Source organism: Mastomys coucha, unplaced genomic scaffold, assembly GCF_008632895.1.
Source record: "Mastomys coucha isolate ucsf_1 unplaced genomic scaffold, UCSF_Mcou_1 pScaffold6, whole genome shotgun sequence".
NCBI classification, from domain to species: domain Eukaryota; kingdom Metazoa; phylum Chordata; class Mammalia; order Rodentia; family Muridae; genus Mastomys; species Mastomys coucha.
Window position 1 is genome coordinate 96,777,505 of NW_022196912.1, and position 23,167 is coordinate 96,800,671.

A 23,167-nucleotide genomic window follows, 5' to 3' on the forward strand; every position below is an offset into this window, starting at 1 on the left:
TGCTCACTGGGTGTCAGGGAGGCAGTGCTCACTGGGTGTCAGGGAGGCAGTGCTCACTGGGTGTCAGGCATGGCCACGAGCTCACCTAGGCGGTCCTAGCTAATCCTCACCTCCAGCCGGTACAGTTCCACAGGTGATGTTATAATTCTCCCTATTCCACACTTGCAGAAACAAAGCCATGCAGACTATGTCCTCCACACAAGGTCCTCAGCCAGCAGAGCCAGAGGGGACACAAAGTCAGACTCAGCTACAGCTCATGTGAGTCATCTCCACAGGAAAAGGGGGTTCACAGTGTAAGACGGGGCTCTAAGAAAAAGAGCTAATTTGAAGGATGTCCCTGTGTGGAGTACACATGTGAAAACACACAGGACTGGACTCTGCAGTGCTTAAAACCATGAACACTTCTGGGGGAGCACTGAATGACACAGAGCTGTTACACACGGGGAAGGAAACAGTCAAACACACTTGTCTTCCCTTCCAGAATAAGACCACAAAAATAGTGAAAGCAACAGAGCTTCAGCCCACCCTGGCTATTTCCAAGTCTTAAGAAACTGTAGAACCACTATCTATGGGACAGCCAGGTGTGGAAATAGGGGTTCTCTTGGACCTCAGCAGTAGATGGCAGCAGAGAGGTGTGGGGGAGGGGCAGCAGAGAGAGAGAGAGAGAGACCCCTGCCTTTGTCCTGGAGTGAAAGTACGTTAATTATCAGATGAGGGTCCAGCAGAGCCAGAAAGTGGCCACTCATCCCACCCCATCAGACCAAAGGTCCTAACAGACAAGACCTGAGTGACCAAGAACTCAGGTTAAGGCTGAGTCCAGAAGAAACAGGAATCATGGGGCTCTTCCCCAAGAGGACCTTGCACCTTCACCAGGAGGTGGTGAGAGCTAGGGCTTCATGCAGCTTCTGAGAAAACAAACCTGCTTGTGCCTGAATGACAGTGAAACTACGTCCTGGGTCCAACTACAGGCTGGGTCAGCCTAAAATGAGCACAGATGGGGGCGAGTTTCTCCTACTTCTTGGGGGGGGTGGGGTGGGGGGGTGGAGAACAATTTACTGAGCATGGTGCCCATGCTGGGTTCAGCCATCTTATTCCACATCGCTACTGTCTTCTACATTGCCCACAGTGTAGAGGTAAACTGGACAGCATTCAGTGCTTATGTGAAAGCGTTTGATCTGTGCTTACTTGTTTTCTGTCGCTGTGATAAACATCAAAGCCAAAAGATGTTTGCTACACATCCATGTGGCAGTCCGTCCTCAAGAGAAGGTAGAGCAGGAACTCAAAGCAGGGGCGGGAAGGCAGGAGCTGCGGCTGACACCATGGAGGAGCGGCGCTTACTGGCTCGTTCTATTCTATACTCGCTTACTCTGCCTGCTTTCTTACCTAACCCAGGACCACCTGCCCAGGGCTGGCACCACGCACACGTTTGGGCCTCCCACATCAGTCATTAATTAAGAAAATGCCCACAGATGTGCCTAAGGGCCAATCTGTTGGAGGCATTTTCTAAATTGAAATTCCCTCTTCCCAGACAGCCCTGGCTTGTGTCAAGCTGACCAAAAAAAAAAAAAAAAAAAAAAAAAAAAAAAATTAATCAAGATAATTCCAAATCTGTCTGATTCCCAAGACACTGTTCTTTCCATCAGAACCTCCATCTCCCACAAAGAAGTAAAACCTGGGGAGGTAGGAAAAGGAAGTCACAAGTCAGCTTATAATACATCTAATTCCTGTTACCCGCACAGGGCCCCGCACAGGGCCCCAGCCCTCCAGAAATTATGGTGATAAGAATACAGAAAAACACATTAAAATATGCATATGATGCAGGAAAGGCCTATGTTGATTCAGAGTACAAGAGGCAAATGTAAACCAAGGCAAGAGCCACTGACAGCCCCTGCTTAGCTCCAAGGACAGAAGTGGCAGTCAACTAACTGCGTCCTGCTTTCAGGATGACAACTGCCCTTGGTCTGTTGTAAATCCCATCATGATTCATGTGACCAGAGCATCTTCTGTCTCAGCAAGGCCATCTGTCACAGCCTAAGCAGCAATGGGGACAGAGGAGTGTGTGAGGGCTCCTGTCAACTGTTTCTCTATTAAACTATTCAGCAAAGGGTCTCTTTCGGGATACCCAGACCCTTCTAGAAGCCCTGAAACGGGCGAATCTGGGCATACTGCAGTCTGCTGTGTGGGTGCAGAACCGTGTAGTCACTACCTGCTCCCAACAACACTGACATTCACTCTAGTCCTGGGAAGGACCACAGACACTATCTTAACTAAATCTCTCATTGTACAGAGGAGTTTGAGGTTTCCAGGCACATACATGGCAAGATGCATTCAACAATACGTACCTAGCCTGTTAGCTCAAGGATGCAACTGGTACTCACATTCCTTCCACTATCCCAGGCCACCTCTAAAACAGATGCCCAATTTAAGGTCTCTCTAATAATGATCACTTGTGACCATCTCCGATACTTGTATTAATAAAACTTAAACCTTCTCATCCTAAAACTACACAAGTTGCAAAGTAAATAGGCCCGATGTTAACAATCCTAACTTAGTGAGAGGAAAAGTGTGGTTCTACAACAAAACCACTTCCTGGGTCCCACTGGGGACTCTATGTAAAGATCTCTGGGCCTATGGAAGAGACTATATTTTTCTAACTGCACCAGACAGATGAGCTCATGGCTTTGTGTCCATAAGCAACAGTGAACTACATCACAGAGAGAATAAGCTAAAGCACTAAGTTAAGGATTGAAAATTACCCAGGAGATGTGAAGGAAAGGAGAGAGAGGGGCAGGCTCTTTTCTTATAATCAATCCTGAACTTGAGCAATGACAAGTCCATGGGTCATCTGAAAATGGTGGCCACTATTACTTACTGCTTATTCTATTTATAGAGAATATAGGGATGGGACTGGAAACAGTATCTTTACCTCTCAGGACAATAGTAGCTTAAATTTGAAGACAAAGAGGCAAGTGAAAGAGTTTTAAGAGTCCCCTGAAATCAAGACTCTCCAATAGAAGCCCAGAAATCCTTCCCACCATCCTCCTCATAAGGTGACCTTCTGCCCCACCTCCAATGCAGGCTTTACTCGTGCCTAAATGGCACCCAACATCTAAAACTGCTCCCTGCTCCACTGTGAAGCCTGCAAAGACGCCTCTGAAGGACAAAAAAGAAAAGGAAAGCAAGCAGTGTTCTAGAGAAATAGAGGAGAGGGTCCCAAGAGTGCAACGTCCCCACTGAGGCCCTGTAGATCCTCAGCTCTGTCGGTCACAGCTAAGAACTGGAGTGAAAGAATCCAAAGGGGTGCCAATGGCGCCACTTGCCTTCCTTCCCAAGCTACACTCTCACACGGGTGTAGGCAGCTCTCCTTCCAGAACCTTCTTTACCCCACTTTCTAGTCATCAACTGCTCTTTCCTCCTCAGATCACTTTCCTGCAAAAGGTCTCCCCAGGAAATCCCACAATGCCCCTGCTGAGGCATGCGCCTTGATCACCTTTCTCACTGTACTAATGTCCCCACCACCCTTCCTGTCACCGACTACCTTTGACTTTAAACTCTTGTGCGAGTTTGGTTTAATCAAGGTCCTTGTCTCTGACTCCACAGGGAACTCCTTGAGGGCAGAACCTAAGCCTATGTTCCAGCTTACTGTTATATCCCTAACACCCGAACAAAAAAGCCAGGGCCTACAGGTGAGGCTCAGTGGTAAAGTACTACCCAAGGTCCTGGGTTTAGTCTCCAGAGCTACCAAAGCAAAACAGGAGGAAGACTGGGAAGGAGGCTGGATGGAGGGGTAAGCAGGGAAGCAGGCAGCTGGAGGAGAGAGCCAGGAAGGACTGGGAAAGGGAAATCAGCATCCCTGCGGGTCAGGCCACCGCCACTGCCTTCTTCTGCACAGGCCTGATCATCTGGCTGGCCATTTGCTTCACTCAGCTTTATTCCATTGCACACATCTTTTGACTGCAGAGTACCTCCCATCAACCAAACACAAAGCTCTGGGACATGCCTGGTAGCCACTGGCTAAACTTCAATACAGCCTCCTGTGTCCAAAAGATAAGTCCAAGGTTTCTTACTATTTGTATACTGTTTCCCAGTAAAATCAGAAAAATCTGGTATTTTCTGACTCCTTAAGAGGGAGTTCAGGGGCTGGCAAGATGGCTCAGCAGGTAAGAGCACTGACTGCTCTTCCGGAGGTCCTGAGTTCAAATCCCAGCAACCACATGGTGGCTTACAACCACCTGTAATGAGATCTGACGTCCTCTTCTGCTACATCTGAAGACAGCTACAGTGAATTACGCTGGCAGAGGTCCTGAGCTGCCACGGCCATCTGCCATCTATACAGCTACAGTGTACTCACACACATAAAATAAATAAAATAAATCTTAAAAAAAAAATAAGAGGGGGTTCAGTGTAGCAATGAGTCCCAGTGAGAATGAGGAGAGATCCACAGGCACATGAGTCACTGGGCACCTCAGGGAAGATGTGCTCTTTTTTGTTGTTGTTTAAGATTTTACTTATTATGTATTTGTATGTAGTCAATGTGTATATATGTGTGCACATACATGTGCATATCACCCACGCATAGAGAGAGCAAAGACAAAGTGTACAGAGTCAGAGTCAGCTCTTTTTTTCTACCTTTACATGGTAGAACTCAGGTTAGGCTTGGGTTGCAAGAACATTTACATGCGAAGCTATGTTGCCTGTGTGTATATATATTCTTTGGGCAAACACCCCCAAACACCCCCATATGAGGGGTACCCGCCTAACTCTTAAGAAAGATGAGGAGCTGGTTTCTGCACATGATACTCTGCTGAATCCCATATCCACTCTGAGAGTGTGGTTTTTTTATTTACTCACCCACAAGAATTCTGCTTTGTTTGGTTTTGTTTTTCTCAAGACAGTTTCTCTGTGTAGCCTTGGCTGTCCTGGAACTCTCTCTAATAAACTAGGCTGGCCTTAAACTCAGAGATCCACCTGCTTCTGCCCCACCAAGTGCTGGGTTAAAGGCGTGTGCCACCATCACCAAGCTTTTAAGTACTCTCCACCCTCTTCCAGGCAAGTGTGAGGCCACACTGACCCTGTCCAGGGTGCCTATGCCTTACCTGCTCCATCTTCAGGCAGGAATGTTACCTATCAGAAGTATAGGAAAATGCTGGAGTCAAGTCTAGTGATCACCAGCAAACTCTCAGCCATGGAAAATCCTACACAAATTTAGGCAGACACTGCCTGATGTCTAGTCCAGGTACACTTCAGTGTGGGGCCATGGAGAAGAGAGCTGTTGAGTCCCCATGCTGTAAGAAAGCTCTTCAGCTTTCTGAGCTTCTGAACCCTAAGAGAAGCGGTATGAAACACACATGAACACAGGAGTGTGTGTGTGTGTGTGTGTGCGTGTGCGTGTGTGTGTGTGTGTGTGTCTGCCTCAGAGGACAACCTCTGGGAGTCATTTCTCACCTTTCACCATGTGGGTCCCAGGTCTTGAACTCAGATCATCAAGTTTTGTAGCAGGTGCCACTACCTGCTAGGCCACCTCACCAGCCACTCTGTTTATGGAACTAGTCGACTGTGCTTTTGCTGAATGCCTTCATGCCAAACCACCTTCCACACAAAATCCTCACAGCCATCTACCTACCCCCAAAAGACAAGACTTCCTTTAACAGACCATCATTCTCCAATGCCTCTGGTAACAAGCAGCTGGTCTTCCCCAGGCAGTGGCTTTTTACAAGCACAAGAAGCACAAGCTATTAACTTGGAAAGATGTCTGCCTTCCACCTCAGGGCCTGGCTAACTTCCTTGCCTGTGGTACCACACATCTAAGGTAGGGTTTTCCCTATACAAACCCCCCATAGTGAAGGCTGCTGGATGCTTCTTCCATAACCTATGCTCATCTGTGCTAACAGATCCTGACTATTAGTGGGCAGCCTTTCTATTTCCAAGCCCCTTCTTCAGCTAGCACATTCTGGCCAATTAATGTAAGAAAGTGGGTTTAAAAAGGGCCTCTGGGAAGCTACTGGGCATGGACTCAGCTGAGGGAGGCAGAATTTGTTGTGCTTCTGCTTTTCCTCCTCCTCCAGGCCTGTATCTGGATCAAATAATGGATGCCCCTTGTGGCCATCTTGGACCAGAGCAGCCAGTGAGGATGGAAGCCAGGTACTAGAATGGTACCAATAAGAAATAGGAGCCTGGAGCTCTGAACACTGTGCAGCTGCCCTGGAACCCTCAGACTTCTTTTCAAAGGCAAGTGAGGGTATCTCTCAGTTACTGTCATTCAGAGCCCAAACTACACCCAATGCCAATTACATACTAACAAAGAATGCTCTACCCCAGGCACATCCCACTGCCAGTAACAGCAAATGATTGAAGCAGGTGACCAAGATAATAAAACCTCCTAACCAGCCACCTTTTCTTGAGACTTTACGACAATGTGATGGTTACCACTACTTCCTCTTTTCCACACACAGACAGCCATATTCTGCTCTTGAGTAGATCAAACTCAGCTAACAAACACTTTCTGGTATTATGCCCTCATGTGATCATGACCAAAAATCCAGCCCTCTGTAACCCTAACAAAAGAAAACAAAGGTGTGCCCCCACATCTACAAAACGAGAAGTCACAATTCCCAAGATGGCAGCAATGAGCGAAATGGTGGCATCCCATTTCCAAAAGGGCGGCAAACACCACACACACAACTCCTGCTCATGTCTAAGATCTATAGCCTATACTGACATCAGCACCAACAGGGTGATATCACGTTATGTCTTGACAAAGTCCTTTAAAATACTCCTACATAGAAGCCCACTCCTTCCCTGAGAGCTCTCCACTTACAAGGACAGACGGAACCAGACTCCTGGCTTCTGGAAGACAGACATGCAGTCTCCTGCCTGCTCCTGCAAACAGCATGACTTAGCAAGGCAAGGTCTCCTTCACAAGAGGCTTGTATTCACACTAATCGTGTAGAAGGTCAAACCTTATACATCTAGTTTCAGATTATAGTCAAAGTTTAAACTTGCCCAAAGAAGTTGTAAATTTTTACACTTCCAGTATCCTGGCCCAGATTTCTCCATGGATCAAATTTTATAACATTACTGTGTCCTACCTAGCTCTCTCAGGATGGTAAGAAAAGTTAAAGAGAACTCAGTTTCTACATCACATTTTCCACCAATGCATCTGTTGCCTCTTATCCCACCGTGCAAAGCAACCTCTGGGCTGAAATCAGTCACTAAAATTTCAACTCAGTTAACATATTTAAGAAACAAAATTTTGAAGAAAGGATGATAAAAATATAAAATCACAGCAAAGAGAAAGGGGGAAATGAGACTTTACCTCATGTAACTCAAATCTTTTACACTTATCATTGAAGTCTATACCTAATTGTTCATATTCTCAGAAAAAGGAAGTTTTCTATTTTTTTTTTAGATTTATTATTATTTATTTATTTATTATTTATTTATTATTATTTCTAAGTACACTGTAGCTGTTTTCAGACGCACCAGAAGAGGGCGTCAGATCTCATTATGGATGGTTGTGAGGCACCATGTGGTTGCTGGGATTTGAACTCAGGACCTGCGGGAGAGCAGTCAGTGCTCTTAACCACTGAGCCATCTCTCCAGCCCCAGGAAGTTTTCTATTATTAAGGGGGAAGAGAGTACAGACCAAAGGGATAAAGGAAATAAAGGCCATTTAAAAGCAATTGCAAAGTCACTCTCTCTCTTTCTCTTTCTCTCTAAATATATATACACATATATATGTATATATATATTCCTATACAGACATATACACATGCTTCTTAAATGTCTGGCAGGATAGGACAAATGACACACCTGTCCTCAGCTGAGCAGTGATGCATACATCTTTAATGCCAGCACTCTAAAGGGAGAGGCAGGCTGATCTTGAGGTCACCCTGGTCTACAAAGCAAGTCCCAAGACAGCCAGGGCTACACAGAGAAGAGACACCCTGTCTCAAAAAAAATAAATAAATAAAAACAAAACAAAGAAAGAAAAGAAATAAATACCCATTCTCACTAAGGAAAATAATTACAAATACTTGCCTCTCTTCTTTTGCATTTTTAAAGATTTATTAATTTTATATATATATGAATGCACTGTATCTGTCCTCAGACACACCAGAAGAGGGCACCAGACCCCATTACAGATAGTTATGAGCCACCATTTAGTTGCTGGGAATTGAACTCGGGACCTCTGGAAGAACAGTTGGTGTTCTTAACCGCTGAGCCATCTCTCCAGTCCTTCTTTTCATTTTCTTTAACAAACACTACTTAGACAACGACAAATGTGTTTTGGAAAGCAGACTCACAACAGCACCCACAGGAAAAGAAGCCATGTTAGGGACATGATAAAATCAGAGTCTGAAGAATTTCTGGGCTCAAAGTAGACAGACAGAGAGCAGTCCCAAGGGCCTAAGTCACCCCCTCAACCCAAGTCCTTCACCTGAAATACCCTTCTCTCAGGGTCCTCAAAATAATCTTAAACACACAACTTTAATCACTTAGATCCTCTTTACACTCAGTTTGGACAAGGGAAAGCACCAGGAAGCATATTCCTAGCTGTTCCACCAGCCCACGTGTAAGACTGAAGTCTGTACCAACTTACCATCTAATTATACCTAGCACCGACTTTACAGCCCAGTTTATGGATTCCATGTGTTTAATACACAGTTACTTCTCCATTCCCTGCAATTACATACTAGTTATAGAATTCATTAATAGCACCCCTGGGCTAACAGGAGGTTTAAAACACTAGGCAGGTCATGCTCTCCATGGGGTCCCAGTTAAACACACAGCCCTTCTCCCTATGCTCTGTCTCCAGTGAGCTGAGGCGTGGGGGGTAAAATGTGAGGCCTGTCTTCTCGGCTGTTCCAGAAAGGGGGTATCTGCTTTTGGTGATTACACATACATTTCCCACACGTAGGAAATAAATCTATCGAACTCAAACACTGACAACTCTGCCTGCTTACAGCAGTTCACAATTACCCCAGACTGCTCATTGCTCATTCCTCTTTCCCTATGTTGCCACTCAACCATGGTCAAATGCTCTGATGCAAGGCTCCCCCAGGAATCCATGACTACCCCTACCAAAGCCTCAGAGTGAGGCTATGGTTGTTCTTCACAGTCCAGCCCAGCTCTCCATACTCACTGTTGCTGGACTTAAGGTCTCGGTGGATGATGGGTACGATCGCCTCATCGTGTAGGTAGTTCATCCCTCTGGCGATCTGCACAGCCCAGTTCACCAGGATGTCCGGGGGAATCCTCTTCCCAGATAATACTCTGTTCAAAGGCCCTCCACGGGCAAACTCCATGACCAAGCAGAGGTTGGGTTCCTTCAGGCACACCCCTCTGAGGGCAATGATGTTTGGGTGTTTCAGCATGGCAAAGAGCTTGGCCTCTTGGCGAACGTTCTCTATGGTCTGACTGATGTCCTCATCAGGGTCGTGACGAGCTGCTTTCACAGCCACCTCATCGCCCGCCCAGAAAGCACGGTAGACTTTCCCAAAGCCCCCAATGCCGATGATCTCTTCCAGGGTTAGCTCCGCAAAATCAATCTCTAACACTGAAAGAAGAAAACAGAGAGTCAGCAATATACTTGGAACACCGTATAACTGAGCACGCTTCCACTGGATGGGCAAACACAACTATGGTAGGTAAATGGGACTTCCCTGTCTCCCCACTGCAAAAGTAAACTCCAGAAGCAGCAGAGACTGTGGTTAACTTCATGTGCACTATTCTTAGTGATTAGCAAATAGTAGACCCTCAATGGGTCTATAAAGTAGATCCTACTTGGATTATGGTAGAATCTTGTACCAAAGCTACCCCACTTGAATTCAAGGGACAACCTTTTTTGAAAATTGCTTAGGTTCATTTGTTCTTGGTGGTGAGAAACGACAACCAAAGGGGAAGCACACACACAGCAGCTACACTCTGGTTTGCAAACAGCTTCTGTAAAAATAGGATCAGTGGATACAGAAGGGTACTAACTCCCTCAGCAAGATGGGGGCAGGGGGATGAGTGGAAAACGGGCATGTGAGAAGGGCCCTAGAGAAGAGTAGAGGGGAATCTTATCCAACAATGAAAGGGATCGGGTAAAGGACAATCTAGGCAGAGAGAAAGGTGTGAGCAGTGACATGAGCATCAGGGCACATGACGCCTGAAGGACATCAGGAAGCCCACGGCCAGTGGACTGCATGTACGGGATAAGAGATGACACTCGAGCAGTGCTGGGAGTGACCAGATGGTAAAAGCTTGTGAGCAATTCTGAAGGGCTTAAAGCTACCCTATAAACAACAGGGGCCATTTCTGTACCTTTAGAAGGGAGTTGTGTGGTCCAGAAAGGACACCAACTCTGACAGCCATGCAGAATACAATAGAAAGAAAGTCCAGAGCAGCCGTTCTCAGCCTTCCCAATGCTATGACCCTTTAATACAGTTCCCTATGTTGGACTAACCCCTAATCATAACATTATATTCATTGCTACTTCATAACTGTAATTCTGCTATTGTTATGAATTGTAATGCAACTAATGATATGCAGCATATCTGATATGTGACCCCTGTAAAAGGTCATTCAACCCTCAAAGGGGTCAAGACTCATAGGTTAAGAACTGCTGGTCTGAAGCAAAGAGCTACACTAAGGGACTCGATACAGCTCAGTTAGTAAAGCTTAGCATGCAGGAAGCTCAGGGTTTAATTCACGGCACTTCATAAAACAGTATGGTGGTACATGCCAATAACTTACACTAAGGAGATGGAGACAGGAGAATCATAAGTTTAAGGTCAACCTACACTCCAAAGGAAGTTTGAGGACAGCCTGGTCTCCAAAGAAAGAACCACTAAGGAGGCCCTTACAATGATCCAGGCCTGCAACGCCTCAGAGGGACCTAATATGGAAAGAACTTAGTCAATGTGAAAGGCTTCCAGGATTTGGTTCTACCAGGATCTGGCTCCTGAGAAGTAGAGTAAAGGAGCCTTGGGGAGAACATCTCAGTCCAGTGTACCTCAGTGCCTCAGGTCAATCCCTGACACTCACCTCAGCCATCCACTCTGCTTCTGAGAGCAAGATTCTGAGGTATCTGGTCTACCTTCAGCAGCATTTGCAAAAAGCATTCCCAGAGAGATGACAGTGGCTACCAGTGAGTCTAACTCTTGGGCTAGATGTTAAGAACTAACTGAGCACAGTGCTGATTCATGTGTCTCTCCTAAAGCCCTGCTCTCTGCTCTCTTTTGACTGATTAGATTTAAAGCCAATTTCATAGAAAAGAAACTTCTCCTAACCTCAAGACCAAATGAGGGCAAGCTTCCATCAAACGCCTTTGCAGCTAACTCCAAGACTCAGAAAGGTTATCACTCATTCACTGCCTATCACCTGTGACACCATGACAACCACAGAACAGAGATTCTGTCTGCTGCCACCACTATGCTCACTGTGCCTAATATTTAGTGGGTGACCAGCAAAAGTAATATACCTCAGTAAGGCATAGACAAATTTAGAGAGAATAACATACTATCAGGAAAAGAGAACGAAGGGAGGATGGAAGGAAGGAAGGCAAGTAAGCAAACCTAAGAAAAAGATGTATTTCTAGCTTTGGGCAAGAACAAACTGGATGGCTGTTTGTCCTTCCAGGCCAGCCCCATCACACCCTACTCTTCATTTAGACCCTAATGGGAATCACATTTTTGTTCTTGCTTGATTCTAGCACTTCCAATCTTGTCTAGGACTGGTCTTTATTTGTATTTCACAATGGAACTGTCCATCTGCACCAAAGAGACTCTCAGGGGAATTCAGCTGAGCTGTCTTCACGCACACAAGAAGCAGAGTCCATGTTGACCCCCAGAGCTCCATAAGGCTAAGTATCCCCTAGAGGACGCAGTGCAGCTCAAAGTGCAGCAGGGAAAGTACACACTCAGTATTTGCAAAGTCCTACCTTTAGTCCTTGATACCATGAAATAAAGAAAGGGGAAGTTATTGTCTCTTGGAGCAGGGAGGATCCTCCTAAAGAACATGGGAGAAGCCGTAGAACAGCAATCAGCGCCCATCCCAATAGCATCCATCCTTCTAGCACCTCACCTTTTCCTACCAGAGAGGCTTGAAAGCTAAAAAAAACTACAAGTCCCAGGATCCCTTATGGCAAAGGGACACAGAAGATCTGCAAAATAGAGATGGAAAATGTTTTCTGGCTGCCTTTCCTGGCAAGTATGGCTGTCTGCAGCGGCATGCCAGTGTCCAGGCACCAACTCTGTAGCTGTGCAAATGAACGCTCCATAGTAAAGTGGGTGCCTATCCTCCAGCCTGCAGACAAAACAGGATGTTCCTGAAGCTGCCATCTTCAACTGCAGCTCCAAATGCTGAGCCTCATCTGTGAGAACAATGCCAACTTCTTGGTGGCTTGGTTCTGCATTGCTCAGAGCTCTCCCCATAAGAGCCTCTTCTCCAAGCCAACAATCCTGTAAGCACCCAATTTCCTGTGCTGAATCCATTTCTTACTTAAAATAGCTTCAATGTTTCGGAGTCCTAAAAATGAATCCTGACTAATTACTAACTTTTGCCTGATGTCATCCACATGAATGAGGAAACATGCCAACAGTGAAGAGAAATTAGAATCCCCTTTGAAAAATACAGGTCTACTTGGTCTTTGGAGGCAAGGAATGTTCTTTTTTTTTTTTTTTTTTTGTACCAGCCCGTACACAGATGAAAAGCCCTGTGCCTCTTCAATGAATTGTATTGATCACCCTATTTCTTCAACGAAGTCTTTGAATTATTTAGCTATAATTTTCTTCTACTCACTCTGTTTCTCAGCTCTGAAGCATAGTGGTCAACACGCAGTAGGGTTCCAGGGTTTACCTAACTGTCTGAGGTTGTAGAAGATGCTCTAGGGACTCTGGTCTCGGTGCTGAAAAGGACAGCTCCCTCAGCAGCTGTCCCGAGACAAGTGCTTGGAGCGGAAGGGAAAGTGGTGACTTTCTTGGTGTGGAAGCTATGATCTCAGCTTTTCCCTGCTGAACATAACTAAACTGGCCTACAAGAAAAGCACAGAACACAGCTTTACAACAGACAGAACAACCTGGAAGGAGGAGCAACAACTTCCTTTCTCTCTCCCTGCTAAGAAGTCCTTCGGATGGGCTTCCAGGGACTAGGCCTTCAGCTGCAGAAAGCATGCAGCTCTCCTGCCCTTTTCTGCTCCAATCAAGAGCTGGTTTAAACAAGAATCAGGTCTACTTGCATGCAGCACACTTTTTGAAAATGTTTCTGTGGTAGGCTATTTCTAGGAATATCAACAACAAAACCTTATTTCATGTTGGAGTCAAGATGGTATTTCCTCCAGATTGTATGCTTGGAGCATACAATTGTATGCAAAGGACCATCCTGAGGGCTTGGGGGCAAGAGAATGATTTACTTTGTTCATTTCAAAGTGTTATAAAAAGACCCAGGTGTGGGATACACCACTGTAATCCCAGCACTCAGGAGGTAGATGCAGGAGCATTATAAGTTCAGTGACAGCTTGAGCTACATACTGAGTTCCTGTTTCAAAAAGAAAAGTAAGCTAATAAAAGACGTAGGCTAGGGAGATGGTTCAGTGGTTAAGAGAGCTTGCTGTGCCTGCCGGGGGACCTGAGTTTAGATCCCCAGCACCCACGGGATAAGTCTGACATGGTCAAAAGACATGTAACCTCTCAGTGTTAGGGTAGGAGACAGAGATGGGAGGATCATTGGGACCTTCCAGTCTTGCTGAAAGTGCTCCAGATTCAGTGAGAGACCTTCTCAAGGTAATAGGGCAGAGATCATTAGCAGACACCGAGCATCCTCCATGCATGAATGCATGCATCTGCACAATGTACACACACACACACACACACACACACCATTCATATATATATGTGAATAAGTACAACACATATATACATACCATTCATCTATATATGAATATTACAAACACATGTACATATATACCATTCATGTCTATATATGAATATGTACAAACACATGTACACCTATCATTCATATATAGATAGATAGATTTAGCACAAACATGTACACATACCATTCATATATATAAATATGTATAAATACATGTACATACCATATATATAGTATATATATAAATAAAAGTACAAACACATGAACATACCATTCATATATATAAATTTATATATATGAATATGCACAAACACATAGACACACACCATTCATATATGTACACACACATATATATGAATATGCACAAACACATGTACACACAAACACACAAGCCTTAGGCATGTCTAAAAATACATCCTTACATTTGTAGGGAATTCAGGAAAGACAAATGTAAATTAAGTGACCTTAACTCTGTGTTGCAAACAGACTAACACTAGAGTAGAAGAAACATGTTAAGAGTTATGCATCTCCATAGGTAACTAACTAGGGCTTTACATTTTTCACCTTGTATTACAAAGGTGAAACTGAGGATGAGAGAGCACCCAGGTTATACAGATCTGTCATCCATGGACAGCCAACCCCTGATAGCTACAGTGGGGGTCAAAAGCAGAATGTAAAGTAGCTTAGGTATCATGAGTATATCTTTTTCTTTGACCAAAGATTAATTTCCCCTTCTGTTCTGAATAAAGCTTGAAGCAAAAATTTCACGTGAAAACAATACTATAAAACCAAGCCTGACTCTCCCTGCTTGACTAGACTTAGGTATTCCAGTCACAGCTCTGAACCTATCACAGGCTGTAGGCCCCAGAGGGGAAGTTCAAAAGGGCAGGCAGCTCTGGGGAAGTGTTGTCAGGGCTTTCCTACTCCTAATCCTGGGGGACAAGGTTTGTCAATCATCTTTATTTTCTGAGTCACACAAACTCAACTGGTGGGGAGAACTAGCAGGTGAGACACTCCTGTCTTTTCAAAGCACTGACTGAAATTTTATGTTTCCTTGACTAGTGTTGCTCCTACCATCTTTTTAATCCTTTTATCCTTGATATTTAGTAGCCATCACTCACCAACTACTCAGGAATGAGCTTTTGAGTGGAGCTTTGGGAACTCTCAAGAATAAGGCCAGTCACAAGTAAGCCTAAGTTAGAACACTTACCAGAGCTTTCAGTGCCAAGCTCCTCGAGTGAATTCTTCCCACAAGCACAGGGTCCTCCCATCTGGGATCCAGACTCAGGAATCCACTCAATCCACAGCACTGACATTTAACAGGTAAGTTCTGGCCACACTACAGAGATTCATCTCTGAATGAAGCACACTGTTGATATGTCTGGCGTTCAGTGGAAAGGTTCTTTTAACCTAAGTCATGTTGGCTCCTGACTGCTATGACAGCCAGGAGCACAAGACGCTGAGGAAACTACAGAGGCTGTTCATGAACTGAACGTCATGTAACTTGTACAGTCTCATGTTAGCTGTCCCTAGAAACAGCATCACAGGACTCCACCCACTCTCATCTTGAGGATGCTCTGGCCAGGTAGTGATGCACGCCTTTAATCTCAGCGCTCGGAAGGCAGAGGCAGGTACATCTCTGAGTTTGAGGCCAGCATGGTCTACAGAGGGAGTTCCAGGACAGCCAGGGCTACCCGGAGAAACCCTTTCTCAGAAAACCAAAACTAAACAAACCAACACACTGTGTTTCCCAATATATCAGATTATTTTGTGTCTTTCAACATATGGTCAAGCTCATCTCCAGCACTAATTCCAAACACCATGCCAGGGCCCTTCCTTGGTCTGTCTTACCAGCATTGCCAAAAATATGTAGCACTCCAAAGTAATCTAAAGCAACTTGCCATTTCTGGGTATTATAAACATCAAAATGTATGAACGAGAAACTGAATGAAAGGGGACATATCTAAGGAAAACTAAAGGCCTGCATAACTTGACAGGCAAAAGGCCAAAGGGAGAAGGAGAAAACAAGAAGCTGCCGTTCTACTTCAAAATCATCTTAGAGTAATGTTCCTGTAAAAATAAGTAACAGATAACCATCACAGATGAAAAGTGACGACTAGAAACTCAAAGCTAGCCCTTGGCAATGGCTTCTTTTTTAAATCAAGTAGGATGCAAAGTACATAAGACAAGGAACAAACTACTACTGTATATGTGAGAATGCCTTCTAACTGCAATTATGGAAACTCTTAAGTGCTATAAACTGCACCTGGAGAGAGTGCCATCTTCTAAACCAACCACGAATATACAGGTGATGAAGTAATTACGATAGCAATTTAACTCAAAAAAGAAAGGGGGGGAAGGAAGGGAGGAAGGAAGGGAAGGAGGAAGAAAGAGAGAAAGAAAGACAGACAGACAGACAGACAGACAGACAGGTAGATAGGTAGGTAGATAGATTTTGTTAGGAGCGTGGAACAAACGGTTCCTGGGAAATTGGTGAAAACCAGGACACAGAGAGAAAGGCCCTGGGAGGGAACCCTGGTCCTGGCCCCTGAGATTTGGCCAATGCCAAATATAGGCAAGGATCTAGGGTGGAAAAAAAAAATGTGTTGTATGAACAGTATGGCTGTAAGGGACAAGGACTTAGCCACTGTACCTGCTGATCCTGAACTCCCAGGAGGGAGAGACATACTTTCTCCCTCTAATTATTCTTCCACTCATAACTTTGCCCCCTCCCCCACGCACACACCTTTCCTAACATATTATTCTCGGCAAGACTCCTCAGGGTACAACTTTGAGACACAGTACGAGAACCCAAGAAATCAACACGAGATTTCAAAGGCACCTGACTCTTGAGTTCACACATGCTTCCGGGACTTGTGAACCTGCCCAGGCAGGCGGGAGACACCTCCACTTCTCTCTAGACAAATACCTTTAAGAGGCGGAGACAAGCGACAGAAAAGGTCCGCCGGGTCCTTGATTAGGGAACTAAGGTTCCTGATGACAGTAACCACCTGCTCTCCAAAACCCTTCCAGATCTGGAGGGGCACAGGGGGCGGGGGAGAAGGGGTTGGGACGTAAGGCGACTCGCTCTGGTGTTTCAAGAGTTGCTACTTGAGCGAGTCAGAGGAAGGTGAAGAAGCCCAGGGTTCCAAGCAGGGCCTGCGACTCTGGAGCTTCTGGGTAGCACCAGCTAAAGCCCCTGCACCCCCGGTGCCCACCCATGCCCGGCCCAGTCGCTACCCACCCGGGACTGCTACTCGCCCACCCTTAGGCCTCACCCTCCCGTCCCCACCGGGCACCGGTGCCCGCCTTCTTACGCTGAATGGGCGGGTAGCAGCTGGGGTCCTCCGCGCCGGGCTGGCAGCGGCTGGAGAAGGCGCTGCGCGGGGTCACGTAGTTGCTGGGGAAGATGCCCACCCGCTGGTTCAGCTGTCCGGTCCACCAGCCCTCATCGCCGGACACCTGCGAGTCCTTGGACAGCACCTCCACCACATCGCCCAGCCGCAGGGTCAGCTCGTCCTCGCCCGCCGCCTCGTACTCGAACACCGCCGTCCAGTAGGGCAGCGCGGCGTGAGACCCCAGCTCGGCCGCCGCCTCCTCCTCGTCCTCCTCCTCTTCGGCCCCAGCGCCCGTGGCATCCTCCCCCGGCGGGGCGGCAGCGGCGCTCGCCGGGCAGCCGAGAAGCGATCTGGAGGACTCCATGGAGCGGCCGGTCCATAGGGTGCGGGGCGGCCGCCCGCGGGAGCCGCCGCCGCCTATTGTTCATGCGGCTCGGCAGCGCTGGGGGCTCCGCGCCCCCGACGGCCGCCGCAGGTAGGGCCCGAGCAGGCTGGGCGCGCGAGAGTCGAGGACGCCCGGTGCGCACCGCGAGCGCGCACCGCGGACAGGGGCGCGGCGCAGTCCCCGCCGCCCGGCGCCCCCGCGGGCGGCCTCGCCCCTCGGCGGCTCCCACCTGCTCGTGCCGCCCGTGCCCGCCACCCGTGCCCGCCGCCCGCTGGCCGCTCCCGCCCCGCCCCGTGCGCCCCGCCTCCCGCACGCCCGGGACCACCTGACGCGGGTCTGGCTCCGCCCCAGCCCTGCGGACCCGGGGGCGGGGCCTCCAGGATGGGCCCGCCTCCACAGACAATCCATCCTCCCATTGGTCCGCCGTGGCTGTCCGTCTCCTGGGGGGTGGCTGAGGCCTCATTGGGTGGCTCCCGAAGGTGAGACCCGGCGTACGTTCTCGGACCGTCCGAGCGGGCTGCGGAGCCCTCCGCCTTTGTCTGCGCCGTTTGGTCTTACGGGCTGCGCCAATTCCGGGTTCTGATGGATCTGCTGTTCCCCTGTTTGGCCCCTGGGGACCAGCTTACGTCCTCTGTCGCCTCCACGCACACACTCACACCCCGGAACCTTATGGCTAGCGATGGAAGAACTCTTTCGAGTGCTCCGCTGGCCTTAAAATGAAGACTGTGTTCATCTTTGTAAGAAGAGGTTCCTGGTCATTGTTATTAGAATTCCGAAAGGGGAGGTCACCTAGTGGGGCTTCCGCAGGCTCGGGAAGTCGGGCAGAACCAGCTAGTTTGTGCTTGCCTTGTGGAGCTGGCTGTATCTGGGACCCTGGTGACTTGGATACACAGTCCCATCAAGGACTAAAGCAGAGTCAAGGCGGGTGCTGCCTGCCACTCTTGGGCAAGGGTTGACCTATGCTATCTATGTCCTTTTCTTACCTGCCCCACCCCCACCCCACCCCCAAGATTAAGAAAGAACAAAAGGACCTTAACCTCTTTTACATGTTTTTAAGCCTATCATAGCAGCGGCTTCCATATTTCAAAACAGCCAGGGTATCTACCAAACCACCGTATTACCTTTTCCAAAACAGGAATAGATGTGATTTGTTTAGCAAGAATTAGTACTTCCTTGTTTACTTGTTCATTTGTGGTTTTGAAGCAAGATCTTACTGGGTAGTCCATGCTGGCCTCTCAAAATCTCGCTGCCTCAACTGCCTGAGTCTTGGGGTTACAGGCATGTGTCACTGTGCCCAACCAGACCATTTTTGTTTAATTTTAATTTGAAGTTTAATATTAGGCAAACTGGGGCAATTTGGAAAAATAGCAAGGCAAGCTACATGACCTTGGGCAGATGCTCAGCACTTCCTGCCATCTGTTTACCCTTGAAGTGAAGATGGCGGAGGGAAAGGTCTCCTGTGTTTTAGGACATCCAACGATTTGCAAGGGGCTGTGAGCACATTGTAAATATATACACTGTGCACATTTAAGGTCTTGGGAAAGAGATGAGATAGTACTGTTCAAGGAGCATCCAGAAGGTCCTAGGAATGGAGATCCAGAAGTAAATTCCCTAACACGTTCAAGTTTACCAGAGGGTCTAACAGAGGGTCAGCAAACTGGGAAAGATGTGTGTGTGACCCTGGATAGATTCTCTGATGTTAAGATGAAGCCACTCTGCCTACAAGAGGATGGGAAAGAGAAAAGTAGTGTTTAAACAAATATTTTATTTAATAAAATTTTCATGTGTGTCAAAAAGGAGTTTTACAAAGTAGATAAAACACACACATACACACACCCTAGAGAGGCTATAGACATGGCTTGGTGGCTGCTCCTTCAGAGGACCCAGGTTCCATTCCCATCCCCCACTATGGCACCTCCTGTAACTTCAGGGGACATGACATATTTGGCTGGTTTCTATGGGCACTAGGAATGCACATGGTGGGCACGCACAGGCAAAACACTCAAACACACAGAATAGTTTTACAAAGAAGAAAACTAGAGAGAAGGATACTAACTGGGTCTTCAAGTCGTAGGATTATTGATTAATTGGAATTTTTTGAATTGTCGTTTTTCTCCTCTACTTACACATGACCATTTCCACACACCTCCCTGGAGCAGATGAGAACAATCCTGGCTCCCTAAGAGAGAGGAAAAAAAAAACAACAACAACAAACTCCTTGCTCAATTTAAATATTTAATACTTCAGCATGTGCTTAGAGCTTCATGAAGAGTCACTCACCAAACATTCCAAAAAGTCACTCTGCAAATATTTGTTGAATGGATAAGTGCTAAGAATTCAAACTAGGGAAGTTCCTTCAGATCACAGTTGCCCGGCAGGGCTTCATGGTAGAAGCAGAAAAAGAACCGGTCCCAGAGAGGTGTGGGGTGGGGCAGAAAAGAGGCAAGGAACAGAGAGGTGTGAAATCCTAGGACTGTGAAGTGAGCCAGTGTCGCTGGCATGAGAGGATAAGAACGCTGGAAACCTATTGAGGCAGGATTGCAGAAGGCTTGGTGGAGCTATTTGATTCACATTAATAATTATTTAATTGATCATTTGAAATGATTTAATGACAGAGGTGTTTGCCATACGGGCAGCAACCTGTCTGACCTGTTCCTTCCAGCTTTCCTGGCGTCTCAGAATGCCTGGCACATAGCTAGTCACTTCTCTGGACAGTCACACCTGACGGCTGGCTTGGCTATAAGCCTAGGAAGTCTGGCTTTTGTTTAGCAGACCAAGGTTATCAGAGGGCCAAGGAAATGGTTCACTGGGTAGGAGTGCCAGCTCCCACAAACGTGAGGACCTGAGTTCAAATCCTTAGCACCTGTGTAAAAAGCTAGATGTGGTTGTGTGTGCCTGTAACCCCAGCACTGTAGAACAGACAGGCAGATGCTCAGAGCTCCCTGTCTGGCCGTCCTTGCTGAACCACTCGGAGGTTATGAGCAGGGCTTTGGGGTAAAATAACTGAGATTTTGCTACCCTTGGGTTCCTCAGATGTGAGTTAATGAATGTTAGCCAGAAAAGCAACATTTTCTCTACCACACTGGAAAGAATAGCATCAAGCAGAAAAAGACAGGAGATACAATATCAGTGATAGAGTCAGCATTAGACTTAGATCAGAGCCTGACTGTATCCTGGAAAAAAATCTTAACTTTGTATGAGATAAAATATAATTTTATTAATTATATATTAATTATATATGTTCCACTAAATACTTATATGTTTCATTATGACACTTTCATACTTGTATATATTTTTATCATTAATCTCCATTACCCTCTCTTGTTCCCTTCCCACTCCCAACTAGTCTCCCTTCCATATTCATCTTTGTGTGTGTGTGTGTATGTATGTATGTATGTATGTGTGTATGTATGCATGTGTGTTTGTATGCATGTGTGCATGTGGGTGATATAGGTATGTGTTTGTATGTGTGTGTGTAAGAGAGAGAGATCGAGAAAGAGAGATGTGCATGTGTGTGGTATGAGTGTGTGTGTGTGTGTTTGTGTGTGTGTGTGTGTGAGAGAGAGAGAGAGAGAGATGTGCATGTGTGTGGTATGAGTGTGTGTGTGTGTTTGTGTGTGTGTGTGTGTGTGTGTGTGTGTGTGAGAGAGAGAGAGAGAGAGAGAGAGAGAGAGAGAGAGAGAGGGAGAGAGAGAGAGACCCATCCATCCTCCTTAGAGTTGCTTACAGGAACATGAAGGCACCTTCCCCTTGGCTACCTCACTGAAGAAAATAGCAAGGCGTATTTCTTTTTCTCAGTTTCCACCTTCAGAAGCATCTCTAGCAGCACCTTAGAATGTAGTAGGTCTTGGCTGGGAGTTAACCTAGGGTCATTCTCAAAATATGAAATTAAACTAGAGTTGAAAAACAATGAAGGCAGGAATAAGGAAGGATATGAAGAAGAGATGGAGGGGAGAGGAGGGTCAATAAGGGAGTGAGAGATTACATTCAAATTCTGACTGATGCTTATTGCCAAGTTAAACCCCTGTATCCTAGATCCCTCCTGTGAAAGTCAAGGATAATGACATGATTTCTCAGGCCTCCCAGACTAAGGGACATGATGTATGGTTTATACTTAGTTCAGAGTCCAGCACCTAATTATCACCATTGACCCTAAAATTCAGTTTACTGAGTGACTGTCACCCTCCCCCTAGTTCTTTTCAGGAACATCTTATTTTAATTGGCATATATCTGTTGTATATAGTGATGGACTTCGCTTCATAGGATTCTGTTTTCAAGGGTCACATTTACCTTTGACTGTACCCATCACCCCACCTTCTCTTCACTCTTCCGTCTCGTCTAGCCCTCCTTCCTCAATTGCCCCTTTGCCTTCATGTCCTCAGTGTGTGTGTGTGTGTTTGCACACTCGGGTGCATGTTTATGCACACAGTCACAGGTGGAGGTCAGAGGACAATTTTGTGAAGCCATTCTCTCCTTCCACCTTCATGTGGGTTCCAGGAATCAAACTCAGGTCATGAATTTGCACAGTTGATGCCTTTACCTACTGAGCCATCTCACCAACCCTGAAAAGGACCTGGTTTTGTATGGTTAAATTGAACTCTGCTGTGTGCATATCCCACACTTCATCTATCTGTCACCCTTTTGGTGGACAAGAGGGCTGATTGGTAATCGGCCGTGGCGAGTCATGCTACAACAGACAGGATGTACAAGCTGCCTTCATCAGCAGCTCTACTCTCAGTTCTGTAAGAAGCCTCTATTCTGATTTCCATAGGGTTGTGCTAGGAGAATGTTTTGAATGAGTATCTTGACACTTAAATCTCCTCAAGCAGACACTGACCATCCCTAACATAGCCCACGATACACTCCTCACTCCTCACCCTAGGGAAGGCGTTCCTAGCTCTGAATTCATAAATGACTTGTATCAAGTGTGACTTGAAGCACATGTTTTGAGAGAGTGTATGGCAGGGTGATGGGACAGAAGTTTGGGTCATACAGGCTTCCGGCTCAGACTCTTAGCTAACCAGGAATGAGTCCTGTGAGGCATTTCCCCCACTTTTTTCTCACTGGCAGGTGTATAAAATAAGGTTTCTGCATCAGCATTTCTTTTTTTCTTTTTCTTTTTCTTTTTTTGGTTTTTCGAGACAGGGTTTCTCTGTGTAGCCCTGGCTGTCCTGGAACTCACTCTGTAAGACCAGGCTGGCCTTGAACTCAGAAATCCACCTGCCTCTGCCTCCCAAGTGCTGGGATTAGAAGTGTGTGCCACCACAGCCCGGCTGTATCAGCATTTCTCAGCCTTCCTAATGCGGTGACCCCTTAATACAGTTCCTCATGTTGTGGTGACCCACAACTAGAAAATTGTTTTTGCTGCTACTTCTGAACTGCAGTTTTGCTACTGTTGTGGATCCTAATGTAAGTATCTGGGTTTTCTGATGGTCTTAGGTGACCCCTGGGAAGGCGTCAACTCCCAAAAGGGTTGAGAACAGCTGCTGTAGATGAAGCAGGGGTCTCTGGACAGCTCTGAGAGGCCTCACGGAGGCTGATAGTGTGGCCAGTCTCATCTGCTGAGAAGTAAAGCTATTTGAATCAC

At 46.5% G+C, this 23,167-nt stretch overlaps 1 protein-coding gene across 3 annotated transcripts in view; it reads right to left on the reverse strand.

Annotated features, from left to right (window-relative positions):
• Map3k9 (mitogen-activated protein kinase kinase kinase 9) overlaps nucleotides 1-17,873 on the reverse strand; it is a 70,491-nt gene extending 52,618 nt beyond the window's left edge. For 2 of the 3 annotated variants that reach the window (XM_031355405.1, XM_031355406.1), the window contains exons 1-2: nucleotides 17,175-17,868; nucleotides 9,146-9,559 (exon numbers count right to left, since the gene is read on the reverse strand). In XM_031355405.1, coding sequence (XP_031211265.1) covers nucleotides 9,146-9,559; nucleotides 17,175-17,559 — 799 coding nt within the window. In that variant the 5' untranslated portion in view covers nucleotides 17,560-17,868. Of the gene's footprint in view, nucleotides 1-9,145; nucleotides 9,560-17,174 lie in introns of all 3 variants that reach the window. The other variant, XM_031355407.1, reaches the window with a different exon arrangement.
• Between the last annotated feature and the right edge of the window lie 5,294 nt (nucleotides 17,874-23,167).